The 18,689-nt window shown below is 39.4% G+C and overlaps 1 protein-coding gene across 1 annotated transcript in view; it reads left to right on the top strand.

The window, feature by feature from the left end:
- The window catches only part of LOC145985596 (dual E2 ubiquitin-conjugating enzyme/E3 ubiquitin-protein ligase BIRC6-like), a 241,336-nt gene that overhangs the window by 150,071 nt on the left and 72,576 nt on the right, over positions 1 to 18,689 (top strand). Inside the window, exons 34-37 of the mRNA XM_083119666.1 lie at positions 3,015 to 3,279; positions 4,190 to 4,410; positions 7,151 to 7,403; positions 17,970 to 18,206. Coding sequence (XP_082975792.1) covers positions 3,015 to 3,279; positions 4,190 to 4,410; positions 7,151 to 7,403; positions 17,970 to 18,206 — 976 coding nt within the window. The remainder of the gene's footprint in view (positions 1 to 3,014; positions 3,280 to 4,189; positions 4,411 to 7,150; positions 7,404 to 17,969; positions 18,207 to 18,689) is intronic.

Below are 18,689 nucleotides of genomic sequence, written 5' to 3'. Positions count from 1 at the left end.
ATGATGAAAATGATGAATGGAGACTCATAAACATCCATGCCCAGGCTTGGACTCGAACCAAGGACCCCTGGCGTCATACTGCGATGTTCTAACCACTCTGCCACAGGGGTCGACTTTAACCTTCATCCGCTCATGCACCCAGCAGATTGCCATTTTTTTTTTAAAGAAACACGCAACTTTTCCCCCACGATCGGGTGGGGCCACGTGGATGAATTCTCTAATTAGGCATTGTTCTGCAAGGTGTCGAGAGAATCGCGTTTTTCCAATGCGCCGTACGGGTTCAGTACAGTGCTAAAATTTGATCTTGTCAATTTCGAACGGCGATTGCCGTCTGCAAGTGGAAGTGTTAACTTTTCTTCGATCGCATGATAAAAAATGTAAGTAAATATTTCAGTTTTTAGCATGTATTTTTCACACAGTTGTTTTATTTCTCTCTCTCTCTCTCGCTCTCGCTCTCGCTCTCTCTCTCTCTCGCTCTCTCTCTCTCTCTCTCTCTCTCTCGCGCTCTCATCAATCCTTGAAGGCATGCAAGGAGTGTGGAAAAGATGTTTGCAAATGCCACTGTTCTATTATGTGCAACACATGCACGGAGTGTTCCGATCCTGATGAAGTATAACGATGACTCCGTTTCAATATTGAACTGAATGACGTCTCAGAATCTTAATTATATGAAGCTCAATTATTTTAATAATAGAGATTTTACTTATATTTCCACTAAGATCACAGGTATGCTCAAATAATTTGCCTCCAATATATTACACACAGGTAGGTAGCACGACAATTAGGCCATTGTGGCATGTGTTACTCACCAAAGTATTGTAATTAAAATTGTTATATTTAATTCAACATCAGTCAAAAATTATGTAGAAATTTATGTACCAATCATTCTGTTTTTCTCATGTCATTCAATAAAAGAATTCCTTATGAATGAAAAATTATTATTTAAAAATTTCCACAAGGTGTTAGCATACAGAATTATATATTTGTCATATTTCTCAATATTTTATAAATTATTTGGAATGCATTCCCTACTCAAGAGCACATTTAATCCGTTTTTCTTACAAACTGTATGAATTATTTTTACATCTTTTCAAAAATCATGCCAGAGTTACAAAGAACCAATATCAATCACATCGATCTTTTGTTAAAGTTCCAGTGAATCCATTACATGCATCGGATTAATGTTCAAAAACTATAATAATCATCGAAGTTAACCTTGCTTATTTATTCAATATAATTTCATTTTCAAAATTTTCAAAGTTTTAGGTTCACATATCTTACTCATTTTCCAAAATCAGATACGAGTAACAACTTGATGATAACTGATATTCTTTTTTATTTCCAACAGTCACTTCCATTATCAAGACACTGACGAAATATCAAATATGGTACTTTACCATTTTTCCGGACATTGTAGAGTCTATGAAGAATTGATAACCACCTTTTTAAAGTACAAGATTTCATCTTGCCTTGTTTTAACGGCCTTTACAACATTTTTCACTTGAAATTTGGCCTAAAACAACAGTAAAAGTCCAGAGCTTTTCTGCTCCTTGGATGCCATGTTTCCCACCTTTTTTTCTACTACTCGCAGGCATGCCAGGTCCTGCACCTTGAAAAACCCATGCACAGATTATTGCCTGGATCTTTTGTGTTATAAAAAATAATTTTTGGCTGTTAACTCTAAAATAACTGCTTGTAATGCAATTTTTTAACAATAAAAATGAATTTGTAGCATAAACCAATATGCATTTAATTTATATATGATAGAACACCAATATCTTCTAAAACTCATCAAGTATGACATCATGATTTTTACGAATCTTTTTCAACAAGAGCTTGCAACACTTGCGGTAATCCTAAACTGAATTTAGAATGAATACAAACTACCGTAAGCACCTTTATTATATGCAAAATCATCTGAATTAATAAAAATAAGTAGTATTGACATAAAATTATGAAGATTTTCAGGAAATTACTCCGTAAGTAAAAGTCATAGAATAACTTAGATAAATATGTGAATTTTCGGGATTTTTACACCAGCTATCGAATGCTGTGAGTGCATTAATTGCAAATAAAGGTTCACATTTAGGTATTTATATATTTCAAAGTCTGACTAGCTTTTTAACAAAATATTCAGATGTGCTTGTTGTAAAATATAACAAACAAAATGAAATGTATAAATTTTTGCTTATTTAAAGAACAATGTCTATGCTGAAAGTTAAGCAAGTGCCTTATTTTGAAAGATGTGACATAATCGTCACAGAAGAATGTACAGATACGGAATAATCTCAATTATGATCTCTATCATCTCATGAGGACTCAATTACGAGTTCTTTTCCTTCCAAAATTCCTTTTTTTTTTACTTTGTGCCAAGTGAAGTGATTTCTCCTAGTCATATTTCAAAGTTCTTTTTAGTTTTCTTACTGCCAAAGTGAATTTGTATACTACTTCTACTTTAAACTGTTTTGGAGTTTACATAATAAAGTTTCTTTCTTGAAAAATGTCCTTTTGAAACCACAAAATCTAACTGCAGGCATATAAAAATTCCTATATTCGAAAAACCCATGAAATTAAACAAATAAGTGACGAACGGCGGATAGCCGTAGCACGAGCGCAAGTGAGATGGCAAACCTCACCAGCGGATGAAGGTTTAAAAATGATATAGGATTACCAAATGTTTGTCAATATCCATCTATATTAGTGTAATCAATGCCAGAATATATAAATGCCCAAACCATTTCAACTTATAAATATTTTTAGGTATAGCAAATACCACAACATGGATTAATTCCATATTGATATTGAACCACAAGAATGGGCTCTCCATTTTAACTTTTTAATAGCACCATAGATGAAAGCAGTGCAGAAAGAGAAAGTATTTACAGAAATCTGTAAATCTACTGGTATATTCAAAACAGTACATGAGATAATGTCTTGTTCTAAGCTGCGTTTTCTCCCATTTTCTTGCTTCTTTTTGTCTTGTCTTGCAACTTATTTGTATTATTAATTTGCAGGCTGGACCATCTGTGTGCCAAAGTCTTCACGACTTGTTAGTGAGATTACAGATGCGCTGTGATGTAGTTACATGTACAAGCAAACTAGGAAATACATTGAAGGAATTACTATTGAAACTTGTGTATGATCTGGTGCAGCCTTCGGGAGCATTGGCCAATCGTCAAGGACCATTGGATGCCCAGTGCAAGCTTATTGAAATGATGCTCCATTTGCATTTCACAAACATAGATCTCAGTACTGCAATGAGCATTTTGGAATCAGTAGGTAAGTAATTCCTAATTCTTACTTTTCCATATTGGATTATGTGTAAATTATTTGATGCCAAGGATCAGTTTAACTAAATTTATCACTGATGGTACAGATTAATGTGTTTACTCTCAGTATATACTAATAGAAGGATATTCGTTTATTGGTAAAATTTAACGATGAGCTGATGCCGATGCATCAGTATATGCTGATACCAGCCTCTACTTTCTGGAGTCTCACAGAATCCAAGAAAACTCCACGTGACACTTTCATGGGGATTGAAATATCCTGGAAATTATCCAAAATGCAGAATTTTTCTTTATTTTTGCAACAATATTAAATTATTATCCCATGTATTTCACTGAATATTTTATAGCAAAGCTCTGGTAGTTTGTTATACTATACCTCTAATGGAAAACTTGTATGTTAAAATTATAACTACTGGTATTCCAAAATTACTTTGAAGTGTGTCAATTTCAAAGTATTGATATCTGTGGGGATCAATAAAAGTATTGGCGTTGGTATCCATTCAAAGTACTATCAGCTCAGCCCTAGTATAATTGCCAATAATTTTACTGATCCTATATTTCTACAAACACCACTGTAAGTTAGTGCAAAATTCTGCTATTTTTTTTATTATTTTTAAAGAGCTCCTGCTGTTGCTCTGGCCTTTGAGCTCCAAAATTTCAGTGTTGATCCAGCATCATGAGGAACTACTTGAAAGGAAACAGCAGTGAGATAGATCAATTCATTTAACATGCGTTACCCAAAGAATAACTGCTTGCAATGCCTTGACGCTCAAAGGGATGTTGCACCACTGAGTTTAGTTTGGAGTTACTGTTGATAACTTGAAACCTTTCCCTAGAAATAAAAGTAATATTTTTCCAAAAATGTACATCTATTAAGAGTACTCTCTCTCTTTTTGCAGGTGTTCTTGTTTACAGCTATATCTTGAGCACTGAAAAAGTTAAATGTCGTAGCGTGTCAGAAACTGGAGTTAGTGCTTCATCTTGCTTTGGAGGCCTCTTTGCTTCAGTACTTGGAGGAGAGTCCAATCAAGGAAAGCCAGCCTCTTGGGATTCTCTCATCTGCAGTTTGCTGAAATTGGTTAATAAATTGATTCAGACCCCACTGTCTTCACCACAGCAGGTTTGTTGTATTCTTTCCTAATTTACTTCTCATTCATTCAAATTGAGATCATTTCTGTTCATAGCACAAAGAAGGTTAAAATTAAACTCTTATATACAAGGTAACCAAAAAAGTTCTTGCTGTTCCAGAGCAGTGATAAACAAAGAGCAATACAGTGGACGGTACGTACCTTTAGGTTTCGAAGTAATCTCCATCAGCATCCAACACCTTTTGCCAACGTTCCTGCAGCTGCACAATACCCTAGTGATAAAACTCGGCGGACTTGGATGTAAAGAAGTCCGTGAGTGCATTCCGCAGGTCTCCCTCATTTGCAAAGGATCTCCCATGGAGGTGGTTGTTGAGGGAATGAAACAGATGGTAATCTGTTGGTGCAAGGTCCGGTGAATATGGTGGATGGCACAGTGTCTCCCAGCCAAGTCGCTGAAGGGTCTCCCGGGTCCTCTTTGCCACATGTGGCTTGGCATTGTTGTGCAGGAACAGCACACCCGTGTGATTCACCAATGCCGGCTCCTTCTGCCGCAATGCACAGTGCACCCCTTGCAACTGCTGAGAGTAGCGGTCAGCAGTGATGGTCTGACCAGGTGGAAGGAGCTCGTAATGCAGCACTTGCCGACAATTCCACCATACAGAGAGCATAACCTTTCGTGGGTGCAGAGGTGGTCTTGAGGTGTGAGGAACAGGGTCACATGGCGACAACCAATGGAGTGGACACTTGGGAGTGTCATAGAGGACCCACTTTACGTCACCAGTGAGCAAGCGATCACATATGGGTGTGTTCAGGTGCCGAGTGAACAAGGACAAACAGGCTGTCACTCGTTGTTCCTTGTCGGCTGCCGACAATGTTTAGGGTACCCACTTGCTTAACTTCTATGACTTCCCTATCCCATGTTTCAGCGGAAACATGGAACCTTTCTGCAAGTTCATCACACGTTAGACCACTGTCCTCCTCGATGGCGGCTTTCAGGACCTCGTCATCCAACACATGTGGTCGTCCACTGCGAGGTTCATCCGAAAGGCTCACATCTCCCGAACGGAATTTCTGGAACCAATGGCTGGCAGTGCGTTTGTTCAAGGCATTCTCCCCAAATGCCTGGCAAATGCGGCGACTTGATGCGTCAGCTGACAGGCCCACTTTAAAGTCATACAACAAACACACGCGAACAAGCTGTTTCGATACCTCCATTTCTCTTCGACACTGGACGAGCTATGACTGCTGTGTGTGCGCAACGTGCCTGTATTACTGACAGTCGATGGTCAGACTAACTCCCGATCGCTTGGCAGGCACATGCGTCATTTCGTTTCCTCTCTGTGAGCTCATGATTAATGGGACGTCAAAAACGGCAAGAACCTTTTTGGTTATTACTTAAATCTATTCAACGCCACATGTTGGATAGAAAGTTGTGCAAAAAGAGAGCACAATAACACGTACAAATTCTATGTGTTTACCATGTGCAAAACATTCTAATTTTAATGTGTTGTTGTCTTGTCTTTTAAACCAGCATGAAAAATAATGTTAGTAATTATTAGTAATAATTATTCCATGTTATGTAGTCTCATGGAAAGATTGTGATCCTTATCCTGTGCTCAAAATTAACAGCTGTTTATAGAAGCCAAATCAGTAAGGGATTTCAATATTTTGTCACAAGTAATGTGGGCTGGCTTGGTGGCCGAGCATGGTAAGTGGTCTACTTTTGGTCTTGCCATCAAAGTTCCCAGGTTCGAATCCTAGCCTGGACATGGATATTCTTTGTAAGTTTCACTTCATCAGTTTCATCTGATCATCCCTCATTCCTATTATCGCAATTAGCGAAAAGTGGCAGAAAAATATGTAAAATAACAGAAATAGAAAGAAGTAACATGAAATTGTTTTATACAAAGATTTGAACTTCAGCATTTAGTTGTAACAGGAAGAATAAAGTTTGGTTAAAGTTCCCATCAGAAATTTAATGACAGTACAACAGATAACTATACACACCTGTTGCATCATTTTTATTCCTTTGTTCCCCCAAAGCTCATTTTGAGCCTGCCTGATGGTGACAAAATGCCACTTTCAGTTGGGCACATTTCACTGGCTTGATCCCACTTAAAGCTGTAGGTAACCACGTGACTGTTTACCCTATATGTAAATAGAAATTTCCAAAATGTCTACTTTTGTACTGTCAGTAGATGTTAGTGATGGGACATTAATATTTACTTGATCAGTATTGGCCAATATTGGTATATTGGTGTACAGATTCGATTTATCTACAAATATCTTACAATTTGATGCAATATTCTGGCATTTTATAATTTTTTTGGGTATAAACATATACTCTCCATTCCCTACTTTTTTTAAAGTAATTATCTGAATATGCAGCTTCTTTTGTATTGCAGTAACCTTGTAACATACATTTATTAACGAGGTCAATGAACCATTCATGTTCTTCAAGGACCATCTTGAATTTTATATTGAATCGGTGAAATATCAGTTATTGATATCAGAAATTTTATATTTTTACTTTATCAATATTGGCTAAAATTTCATATCTGTCCCATCATTAATAAATTTCAATTTTAATTTTGTATTTACAATATTTAAATTCTCCACTGTTATTGTTCATTACACTTTTTGATTAAAGTGTGTAAAACAGATGTATATTAGAGACATGTTTCCATCGTTAAAAAAATATTGTAATTGTAACTCTTAAGTGACCAGGTTTGGATACAGATGTTTAATGCACAAATTTCTTTGTTTAAACAGACACGGATACCAGCACATAGTGTATGGAGGGACACTGGATTGACATCACAAGTAGACCATCAGGAAGATGCAGATAATTCATTTCCTGTAATTCAAGTTCCAGACTTAAGCACTGAGACCCACATTCTGGAAGAACTTGATGTGTCCCAAACTGATGAGGACAAAGTTGAGAAGCAAAGCAATAGTAGCAGCACCACCACCAAACAGCCTAGTACTAAAGTTGAAGTTAAAGTTCCATGTGTGGCAGATACAGGTAATTGAAATTTTCAGTTGAATGTAACTAACACTCATCTGCAGGAGTGAGGTAAATTATTTTTTTTTTAAGTCTATGAAGTCTATAAGAAATTGATAGTTAAACAAGTTCTGATACTTTAATTTCTTATGTTTAAAAATTCTATTCCAGAGAATGTATCATTATAATTGATTCAAGTTGAATAGAGTACATTGTTGTACTTTTCTCTTGCGAGACAATCCTAGTAAATAAGCTTTTGAAGGTCTTGATTTTCTTATGTGTTCATATTTTGTGCACTAAAGTAAAGTTTTTCCTTTGCAAATTACAACTTGTATATGGAGGTGCACATTCTTGATGTGAGCTACAGTGAGGTGATGTGAACAGCACCATGCTCAAATTTCCTTAACCTCCCGAGGGTAATTTTATATTCCGTACCCATTGAGAGGCTGGGTGAGTTGCAGAGCTGCTTATGCAATAACCCTGGAAAAAAAATTCCCACCTGAATAATCTGAACTCTAGCTCAGACTGACTGAACTGTCATGGCTTCTATAACAAAAGTAGTAGTTAATTCTATATCAGGTGTTGAGTCTGCTTTTGCTTCTAACTGTTAAACAGCCTGATGATACTCTACAGGCTTTGTACGAGGGGATATCAAAAAGTATTTGAGTAAATTTTTTACAGCCAAACGGAAATGTATTCCAAAAACTGAAATATACATTTTGAAGGTTGAACATTACTCTGCTTTTCCACGCAACATCCATTCACATTTATACGTTTGTCCCACCGTGACACCAATTTTTTGATGCCCATGCGGTAGAAATCGTTCAGCTGGATGTGCAACCAATGACGCATGGCTGTCACAACTTCCGTGTCGCAGCTGAAGTGTTTCCCGGTAAGGTGTTCCTTCAGTGAGCCGAACAGGTGAAAGTCTGATGCTGAATGATTGAGAATTTCTCAATGCCAGAAATTTACTTTTTGCATCACTGATGCAGCCACATGAGTACAAGCATTGTCATGGAAAATGATTACCTCCTCCAGAAATTTTGTTGAATGTTTATGGTGCAGAGCAGCTCGTAGACGATCCAGTGTGGCACAATATGCAGCAGCATTTACGGTTGCTCCTTTTACCCCAAAATCAGCAAGAATGACACCCTGGCTGTCCAAGAAAACTGTAAGCAAAACCTTTCCTGCATACGGGGTTGTCCTTAATTTTTTGTGTGGGGGCGAGTTTGTGTTTCCATACCATACACTCTTACTTTCGTTCAGGGGTGTAATGGAAAACCCACGATTCGTCCCTGGTAACAATCCGGTCGAGGAATGCGTTTCCAGCCCCATGGTACTGGACCAAATGCTCAAGGCTGTATCCCATACGGTCCTCCATATGATGTGAGCTGTCTGGGGACCCATCTCGCTGGCACTTTGCGATACCCAAGTTCTTCATGGATGATGATTAGGGACATGCATATTTCGTTTTTGACGAAAAAACGAAATGTCAAAGAACACATTGTAGTGTTAATTTATCATGTTTTTGAAAGGTGTGAGATGCATTTTGCTACCATGTTTTGTCACGAAATAATGTGAAATGAACTGCAAAATACAAAATAAACTCTTAAACCCGAAATTTAGGGTTTATTTACTGATACGACAACTTCTGATGTCTGAATTATCCTGTGAGTTATGCAATTCACAGAAAATTGATTAATTCTGCTGTTAATATTGGAGAAGCAAAAAAATGGACTCCTTTACACAGAAATAAACTTAATACTGTGATAACTACATAAATGTCCTATTAGAAGTTAAATGTTAATTTTGTGTAGTATGTGTAGTTTTTAAATCAAATTTAGGATTATAGTCACAATTTTAAAACCAAAATGTATTTTTATATACAGTCAACTCTCGATTCAACGACCTTTCACAGTTCCCGGGAAAAGGGTCGTTATTTCGAAGGGGTCGTTATAGGAATTTGCACCAATTTTCAGCTTAAAGGGAGCTCAAACGGACACAAAGATGCCTAGGAGATGGTAACACCATTTATCCTGGTAGTTATACAACCTGTTATGCACAGGATGCGTGTTGTTAGAAGGAAAATAGAACATGAAAAAGTTTTCACAAAAGAGAATTTAAAATAATGTTACTTTGTTTCAATTGTGCACAGTCGTTGCTTTTCCAGGAAATTCTTACAATTCTAGTTAATGAGAAACCCGTTTCCACTGAGACCTATGGAAAGGAAAACAATCTCTCGCTTATTGCAAGCGAAACTCGAAGAATCTTGACACCAGTCAGACTGGTGCCAGCAAAAGTCGGGAGATAATCGGGCAGAATGAATGTTGGATTTTATACGGGTTTACTGGAGCATTCATTGTCTGTTACAAGATTAACTGGTAAGATTAGATCTCTCGGGAGAAACAACACAACCTCTCTAGGTACCAGACAAAAAAAAATAAAGGCAGGGCTGTAATTTTCATTCTGGTTCGGCTGTGTAAAATACATCGCAAAAAAAAAAAGTCACTTTTCTTTGCTTCAACCAACTTCATTCAACCCCCCTTCCCCATTCAAGGGAGCAGTCCAAACTCCTTCCTTGACTTGCATTGTAATCCAGCGTGAAAAAGGAAATGCGCAACTTGCGATCTATTTTCACCCAAAGCGTATTGTAGGACAGGTCATTAAACAACTTGGCAGTTGATAATCATTCGGGTTTGGAATTGAATTTCACTTTAAACTGTATATTTAGTCCCGATTAGCCCATCAGCATAAAATGAACTGAAAACAAGCTTTATGAAACTGCGCATTTTCACATATCAAAATGGTAGATCGTTATGTACTCTCACCTTAATGGACGATTTAATGTTGGATTTAGGAGTATTCTCGATGTCAAACACCCACCCCTCCAAACGTTTTCCCCTTGAATAATGTCTTTTTAATCAGTCTCAGCGACCATTCCTACATTGAACACACTTTTTTTTTCCCTCCACATGAATGGTTCTGAAGAAAGGTAAATTAAATTTACAGTTGTGCTTATCAGAAGGCGCAGAACATGAAGTTATTTTAACTCTTGTTTTGCTTTCTGGAGATCGAATTTCGTTATCGTCAAATCAAAACAGCTTTGGGAGATTCAAAACAATAACTTTTTTTCTTCGTGCTGGATGAGTCATCGCTGTTATCTGCAAGCAAGAGCTTAGCAGAAGCTAGACAAAACACTGGCGCCAGCTGCATCGTAAAAACAAAGAGACCGGCTGGAAGTTCGAGCAACAGGTGGCGGAAGAAGACTGAACTTTTAACAGCAGTGTAAAGAAGAAGGAAATGACCCTTGCTTTATGTTTTACCGTTTTACCATGCAAAAGACAATAATACGGTCAATATTTCCTATGCAGACAACAGCATTAAAAAAATATATAATAAATAAATTTAAAAAAACAACTGAATTCTGCAATTATCAACATTGCCGTGCACACCACTGGCGGAGAATGAGCTGGGAAAAGGGGGGGGTCCCTTTTTGTTTTACTTGTTTTACGGTTTTTGTTCGTATTCAAGAATATATCCAGAACTGGTTGCCCCATTTTAGACGTCAAATGAAAGGAAGAGGGATGGGTCCTTTTCCACCCTCGCCTGTAATCAGCCCGCATCAGCAACAAAATCGTGGCTGAAACAATCTGCATCGCAACCCCCCCCCCCCACGTTTCCTGACAGGAAAAGAGGGAGAAGTCAGTAAGCCAACGGAACACTTTTTTAGCAGATATTACGACATCGACACAATTAGGAAAACATATGAAGTGGGAAACGGGAGTTATGATGCACGTAAGATCGAAGTAAACTTTTGTGGAAACCTGGATGACAACGCATTAAGCGGGTTGACGATCTTTAGTTCACCTATGTGGTTTTTATTATCTCTAACAGTTTCGCTTTTTTATGAAGTGTTGCAGGGAACAAAGAACACATTTTGAATGAAAGCGGTTACCGGAAGTTGTCGGCTACAAGGCCGAGAGTTGCTCACTCACGGGAACCTGCTGAACTGGACAGATGGGCCAGACTTCCAGGCGCCACACATCTGTATTTTCGAACATTCCTGCGATCTTATCTCTCAAGGTGGTGTATTTATCGATGAGAGAGCTTGACCTGCCATACACATTGGCAAAGACTGCAAGTCCAGCAGTCATTTCGGGCTGCTCCCACCCTTCCCCGCGAGTTTTCAGCAGCTCTTACGACAAGGAAACAAAAGGTCGATTTAAAATAACATCCAAGCACATTCGATCTTCTCTTCTCGCGTATCCAAGAGAAAGCGTGGCAAAACAAGCCTGGCGCGTTGGATAGCGGCCGTCGGGTGCGGGGTAACATTGGTGCGCTTGAGGGAGGGGAGGGCAGAGGTCAAGTGCTATTGGATATCACTCAAGCATGGTGTGGTGGTGTCTATTTTTAGTTCAGACCCAACTGTGAGCGGTAGAGCGCTCGTGAAGGAAATGAGTGGGGAAAAGAACAACGCATTTTTCGGCCGATTTCCTACAATTTTTCAACTTCTTTTTTTTCAAATTTTTCTATCTTTTTCTAAATTTTTCACGGTTCCCGGGAAAAGGGTCGTTATACCCGGGGTCGTAGAATCGAGAGTTGACTGTACCACTTTTCATCCAATTTTCTACCACCAATATAACACTGAAATTTTATTTTATTTACCGCTTTTGAACCTGAAATTGACTCAGTTTTTGTACAGAAATTTTGCCTGTTTTTGTACCGAAATTTTCCTCTTTTATTTACCAAAAAAAATGTGCCTCTAGTGATGGTGTATATGCACTGCCATATGAAATGGACCGTCGGTCCTCCTGAATTAATGCCTCCACAGCATCAAGATTGCTCTGTGTGTGGGATGTGCGAGGCCATCCAAAACAGTGTTCATCAAAGACATTTACATGCCCTGCGTTGAACTTTGCACACCAGTTACAGACATTTGTGAATGTCATGCACATGTCACCATACACTGCACACAACTCACGATAGATTTCAGGTGGTTTCTGTCCCTTTGACCACAGAAATCAAATCACACTCCGCAGCTCTACTGTGTCGAACGTCTCAAGAGTAGCTGCCATATCGAAACAACTGCCTCTCAACGTACGCGAGGTTCATACACCTGCCACCTTGTGGAAAGGTTTCAAAATACATGTACTTCCAAATGTTTATTTCAGTTTTTGTGAACACATTTCTGTTTGGCTGTAAAAGAAATTATTCAATTACTTTTTGATATCCCCTCGTATTAAGTGTAGGATGGAGCTAATGTGGTTGCTGATGTATCGGTATCAGTGGGATTGAAATTGAAAGGTATTGTTTGAAATTTATTCATTGGTACCAAACAATAGTTTTCCCTTGGTACCAAACAATAGTTTTCCCTTAGCTTGGGTATTATGCAGGGTTTATAAAAATGGCATGTGTGGTGGAAACAAGGATTTTTTTAATTGTATCTAAAGGTATCTGTTTGGCGGTTATGCAGATAGGTAATTCACTCTAATTTTTTTTTTAAATTCACACGTGCAGATTTTCTTCGCGATCGATTTCGCCACATGTCTGGTGACTTCATCAGGCATGTACTGTCTTGCTGCAAGTGGCGTGGTTCCTTCTTCTTCCGCTTGTGTTCATGGCAGTGCTAGTTGACGTGGGCCTTTCACTTTCTGCAGTTCCGGCATGGGCAAAATGCTTCCTTCTTTTGCAACGCATCGGGGTTTTGGTGGTCTGTGTCGGTTCTCGGTCTTGTCGTGTGCATCCATGGAAAGGCGTTTGTTTTCGTTCGCTTACGCAGGCAGCCTTTTTTTTTTTTTTTTTTTTATGCAAGTTCTTAAGGTCCTTGCTTGGCTTCTTGTCATGTGGGGATAGTGGGTTGGGTGGGTATGCATATTTCTGATGGCGGGAAGCCAGGTTTTATTGAGGGCCCCTGGGTTGGTGTGGAGGTCGGCGGTAGTGGTCACTATTGCATAGGTTTCTTTTGAGAGCCTTTCCAAGATGGCAGGAAAAGCATGTTGTTCTTCTGAGTCAGTGGTCAGCATCATGCTCCTTGAGTATATTCTTGATGGAACTTTGTCATACTTACATACTTGCTTCCACAGGTGCAGGTCATCACGTAAACACCACTTCTTGCATTGGGCTTAATATTGTTTGAAATGGGTTAGTTGGTAGGCTATAGAAGGTGGGGGCTGGTCTGCTATCTTGAAACTGTGCCTGGTTAGAATTATTAAATTTTCTTGGTAAGTCAGGATGTCGGGGGAGGCCAATCCATTTTTCTTTTATCCTTTCATTCTGGTTGCGTGCCTGGTTCATTTTTATTTTGGTTACATTTTGGAGGCGGAGGAGTTCCTGTCGGCTGTACCCAAGGGAGATGATACGTTCGAATTCAGACTGCAGGTCTTCAGGTTCTGAGGTATGGTGGATGGCTCTCTGGAAGTTGTTGATCCAAATGTTGTTTCTTTGTCATGCAGTGACCAGAAAGTTTGTGAATGTATTGCTTTCAGGAGTTAGGTTTTCTGTATACATTGGTCTTGAACTTGTTATTCTTCCTGCTTATGGCGAGATCTAAATAGTTGAGCATACTGTCCTTTTCCTCCTCTGGTATGAAGTGGATGCTCGGGTGGGTTGTGTTAAACAGTCTTATAGCTTCTTGTAATTGCTCGTGTTTTTTGTAGAGAAGCACGGAGGCATCAGCATTTCGTTTGTATCCAATTCCGGAGAGGAGGGGCAAGGACAGCATTTTGGTTTCTATTGATTTCACGACTATGTTGGAGAGGATAGCGGATAGAACGTTTCCGATGGCCAGGCTTTCCTCTTGATAGAACTGTATGGCAGAGGTTTCTAGGCAATTTTCAGGAGGGATATGATTAGCTCAGTCTCACATGGGCTTTTTGTGTTCGTTAATAGCCACTTCCCGGTTTCATTTATGGCAAGGCTTCTTGGTATGGATGGGTACATTTCCTGGACGTGTATGCTGGGCATTCTTATTTTGTCAGCTCTCACGTATCCGGTGCACAATATTTCAAATGGTTGTTGCGTTCACTTATCTTTTGCTGTAACCACTAGCAAGGTGGTTTCCTGGGTGTTTGAAGCCGGCGTTTATTACACAGATGGGGATTCCAGGTTAGTGCTTTTTTGGGATGCCATAGATTTTTAAATAAATGGCAGCTATTGTACTAGTCTAATGTAATTCTTGAATATTTTAAAAACAAAACTTTAGTTACATATATGGGCCGTTCGAGTGAAACATAGACACTGCAAGTATTTGACAGGGAGGCTAGATGGTGGCAGCACTGTAAGGCTTGGTGGTTCGTAGTAAGAGAACATAACATACGTAGTCTGTTGCAGGTGTCTGCTAAGTAGAGGAGGAAGTGAAAGCATAGGGGGTGCGTAATGGTTTGATTGATTGATTTGCTTTATTTTACTTTGCTTTTGTGCCACTTTTGGCTAATTGCAAAGATAGGGATGATTGATGATGTGATGAAATTTATGAATGGACACTCACAAACATCCATGCCCTGGCCAGGTTTCGAACCGGGGGGGGGGGGGGGGTAATGGATACGCCCAAGCATGTAACAGTTGGGCTGAAAAGTTCGTAGGCTAACATAGTAAAAAATATTTTTTTGACAAAATTCGATTTTATTATTCAATATAGTTGCCTTCGAGGGCGATACAACGATTATAGCGGTCATACAATTTTTCGATGCCATTTTTATAGTACGATTTCTCTTTAGCCTCAAAATAGGCCTCAGTTTCGGCGATTACCTCTTCATCAGTGCTAAATTTCTTTCCAGCGAGCATTCTTTTAAGGTCTGCAAACAGGAAAAAGTCACTGGGGCCAGATCTGGAGAATATGGTGGATGGGGAAGCAATTCGTATTCTAATTCATATAATTTTGCAATCGTTTTCATTGATTTGTGACACGGTGCATTGTCTTGATGAAACAGCACTTTTTTCTTCTTCAAATGGGGCCGTTTTTTCGTGATTTCATCCTTTAAACGCTCCAACAACGCTATGTAATAATCTCAGCTATCTCGATCAACTTCACTTTACGATCATTTAAAATTATTTTGTGGACTTTTTTGATGTTTTCGTCGGTAACAGCCTCTTCGGGGCGTCCACTGCGTGCATCGTCTTCGATGCTCATTTCGCCTCGTTTAAATTTAGCAAACCACTTCTCAACGGTTGATTTTCCTGGTGCAGAGTCCGAATAATGTTTATCAAGCCAAGCCTTGGCTTCAACAGCATTTTTTTCGCCAAAAAGCAATGCTTTATTAACACACGAAATTCTGTTTTTATCCATTTTTTCACAATAACAAAAGCTGCTTCACTCACAATGCTATATCTCACGAACTAATTATCCGGCAGCTGTGAAATTTATACCCGTATCTTTTGAAGGTTAGTACTAAGTAAAAATCACATGGATTTAATTCTAGTAACGCCATCTATGAGTCAGCCTACGAACTTTTCAGCCCAACTGTTACAGTCAACGGCAAAGGTAATGGTAGGTGAAATTGCCCACCACTATTTTCATTACTTTTTTATTCTACATCCTGTTTTGTTTTAAAAAATGAAACTACGTTTGTTCAAAGCAGGCATTGCCCTCTGCTTATTCATGTAATTATTTCATTTCATTATCATCACATTGTGTAATACAGACCAAATGAAAATGGTGATGGACAATTCGTCTACTGCTTCTTTTGCTGTTGGGTGTACAACGGGGCATCATTCAATTCATGTGCAAGGAAGGTCATGTTGACAGTGTGCATGTCCATGGACTTCTGTGCTGTAGTGGCTGCCAGCTGCTGCCACGATCAATGCTGAATGTTATTGTGGCACCTTAGAGAAACTCCGAAGGGCCACAAAAGCAAACGGCTGGGAAAACTGTTATGAGGTGTGAGCATGCTCCACAATAACGCATGCCCACACACTGCCAATGCAATGATGGACACTGCACCGTTTTCGGTGGCTTTGGTCCACTGAAGGGTAAGCCTTTCGTCTCCGATCAAACTGTTCAAGGTGCTGTGGAAGAGTGGTTCAACACGCAACCAGTGTGCTTCTTTGCGGACAGTATCCAGAAACTTGTTCAGCGTTGGAACAGTTCCCTGTACATTGGGTGGTGCTTATCTGTAGCCTCTGTTGAAGTAATACCAGTACGCTATCTTTGTGATATTGTGTATTTTCTTGCATATAAACAGTAGCTTCTACACCCCAGTCTAGGTTTCATTTGAAGAACCCTTTTACGAAGGTCATACCGAAAGTAATGCAAAAGTGGTCATAACCTCTTTATTAACTGATGTAGATCGTTCAAATTGCACATGTAGTTGGAGTGACTCTTTCTCTATACAAACCAGCTACTCAACATAGTCTCGATTAGAAAGCATTGCATTTGCGCCATCGTTGAACCCAACTCTCGAATCCTCTTCGAAAAAATCCGGTGTGCACTGTCGCATCCACTTCTTCACAGTCACTTTCAACTCGTCTGTGTCATCATATCGTTGTCCCTGTAGACTGTCCTTCATTCGACCAAACAAGTAGATGTCTGAGGGTACCAGATCTGGTCTGTACAGTGGATGGGGGACCACGGACCAGCCCAATTTGCGGATCACCTGATTTCTTGCCAAAGAGGAGACTTCCACTCTTCTCTCCTTCAACTCGGGCGTCAACTGCCAAGGTACGCACTTCACACACACTTTCTGATACCCCAAGCTTTCCACGATCTTCTGTATGGCATTGTGACCACAGTTCAGTTGTTCCTCAAGCTCACGGATTGTCTGTCCACGCGAATCTACTCATCCACTCGCTGATGATTCGTGTCATTGGTCGCAGTTGGTCTTCAATGCTGGTTTTCCCTTCTGTAAACTTCTTCATCCACCTGTGCGCATTGCTCTTGTCAATGGTGTCATCTCTGTACACATTCTGTAGCCTTCTGTGGATTTTGGACAGCCTGCACCCCTCCTTCGTCAAGAACTCTTATGACAGCACATTGCTTCTGCTTGGAATCCATTATTCACCTGAACGGAAGAAAATGATTCTGACACACCTGTCTAGAGGAAGAGTCACTCCAACTACATGTGCAATTTGAATGATCTACATCAGTTAATAAAGAGGTTATGACCACTTTTGCATTACTTTCGGTACAGCCCTCGTATTATGATTAATCGGTTTGCCAACAACTATTCAATTGTCAAGTATCTGTGTCCAGAGATGTTCATTTTGAATCAACTTCCCTCACAGTCACCCTCCAAGCTTGCCTTCACCCTCCGAGTTAGCAGTCACCCTTGCTCTCCACCACTCACCCTCCGAGATTGCTCTTGCTCTCACCCTCCACCACCCTCACCCTCTACAATTCCTCTCTCCCTTGCCCTCCACCACCCTCATAAGTCTTTCGGAGGGTGAGATCTGCTCTCACGAGGGTCACCCTCCGGAGGGTGAACACCTCAGTCTGTATTGATGAGAATCCGAAAGAGTATCACTTATTAGAGGTTATCTGCTCAGCCTAATAAAAATCGTTATGAACTCAACCTTAACTAGTAACTTTGTAATGAATTATTTTTAATTACAAACAATGTACATAATGAACTAATGGATTAATTCTCTTTCCAGTTTTGCAACACCACCCTACGATGTTACGACTACTTAGTGCACTGGCAGGATGTAGTGGATCAACTCTTGCTATGCTTTTGGGATCTGCAGCTCCTCCACCACAGTTGCCAGAACAACTAGCCCTCGGTGAACCATTGTCTGTGGGAGATGCTGTTTTCCAGCTCCTCTCCATGTTGGCCAACAAGTCAACTTCTCCTTTACTTGTTCTACAACCACTCTTTGACTTCCTCTCTTCAGGTTAGTATGTTGTAGATTAGAGATGGAATATACAGTGGAACCCTGATTTTACATTTGCGTATTTTATATTTTCCCAGATTTCACATCTTCTTGCATTTAACTTTTTTTTCATGTTGGTCCCGTGAGAAACATAAAATCAAGTTTTCAGTACCTTATGAATATTAACCAATAATTTTGTAGATTTCATGTATCTGCAAATAGCCAAATCCTTACAGTTTGTTTGGTCTCGTAAAGTAAATTGTGTAAATATGCAGATTCTTTTTTTTTTTTAAGCAAATCGCATTGCTTTTGTGGACATACAGTGGGACCCAATTTTATGTTCCTGGATTTTACATTTTCCTGCATTATGCATTCAATCTTACGGTCCCAACACAGCAAAATGTTATAAAATTTTCCTCGATTTTACATTTTGCTGTATTTTAAGTTATTTAGCTTGGTACCCTGAAAAATGTAAAATCGTGATTTTAAGGAGGGAAGTGAATC

The sequence above is a fragment of the Lepisma saccharinum genome, chromosome 3 (assembly GCF_977018435.1).
Source record: "Lepisma saccharinum chromosome 3, izLepSacc3.1, whole genome shotgun sequence".
NCBI lineage: Eukaryota > Metazoa > Arthropoda > Insecta > Zygentoma > Lepismatidae > Lepisma > Lepisma saccharinum.
The sequence above is the reverse complement of the archived record's forward strand: the minus strand, read 5'-3'. Positions and strand labels throughout refer to the sequence as shown.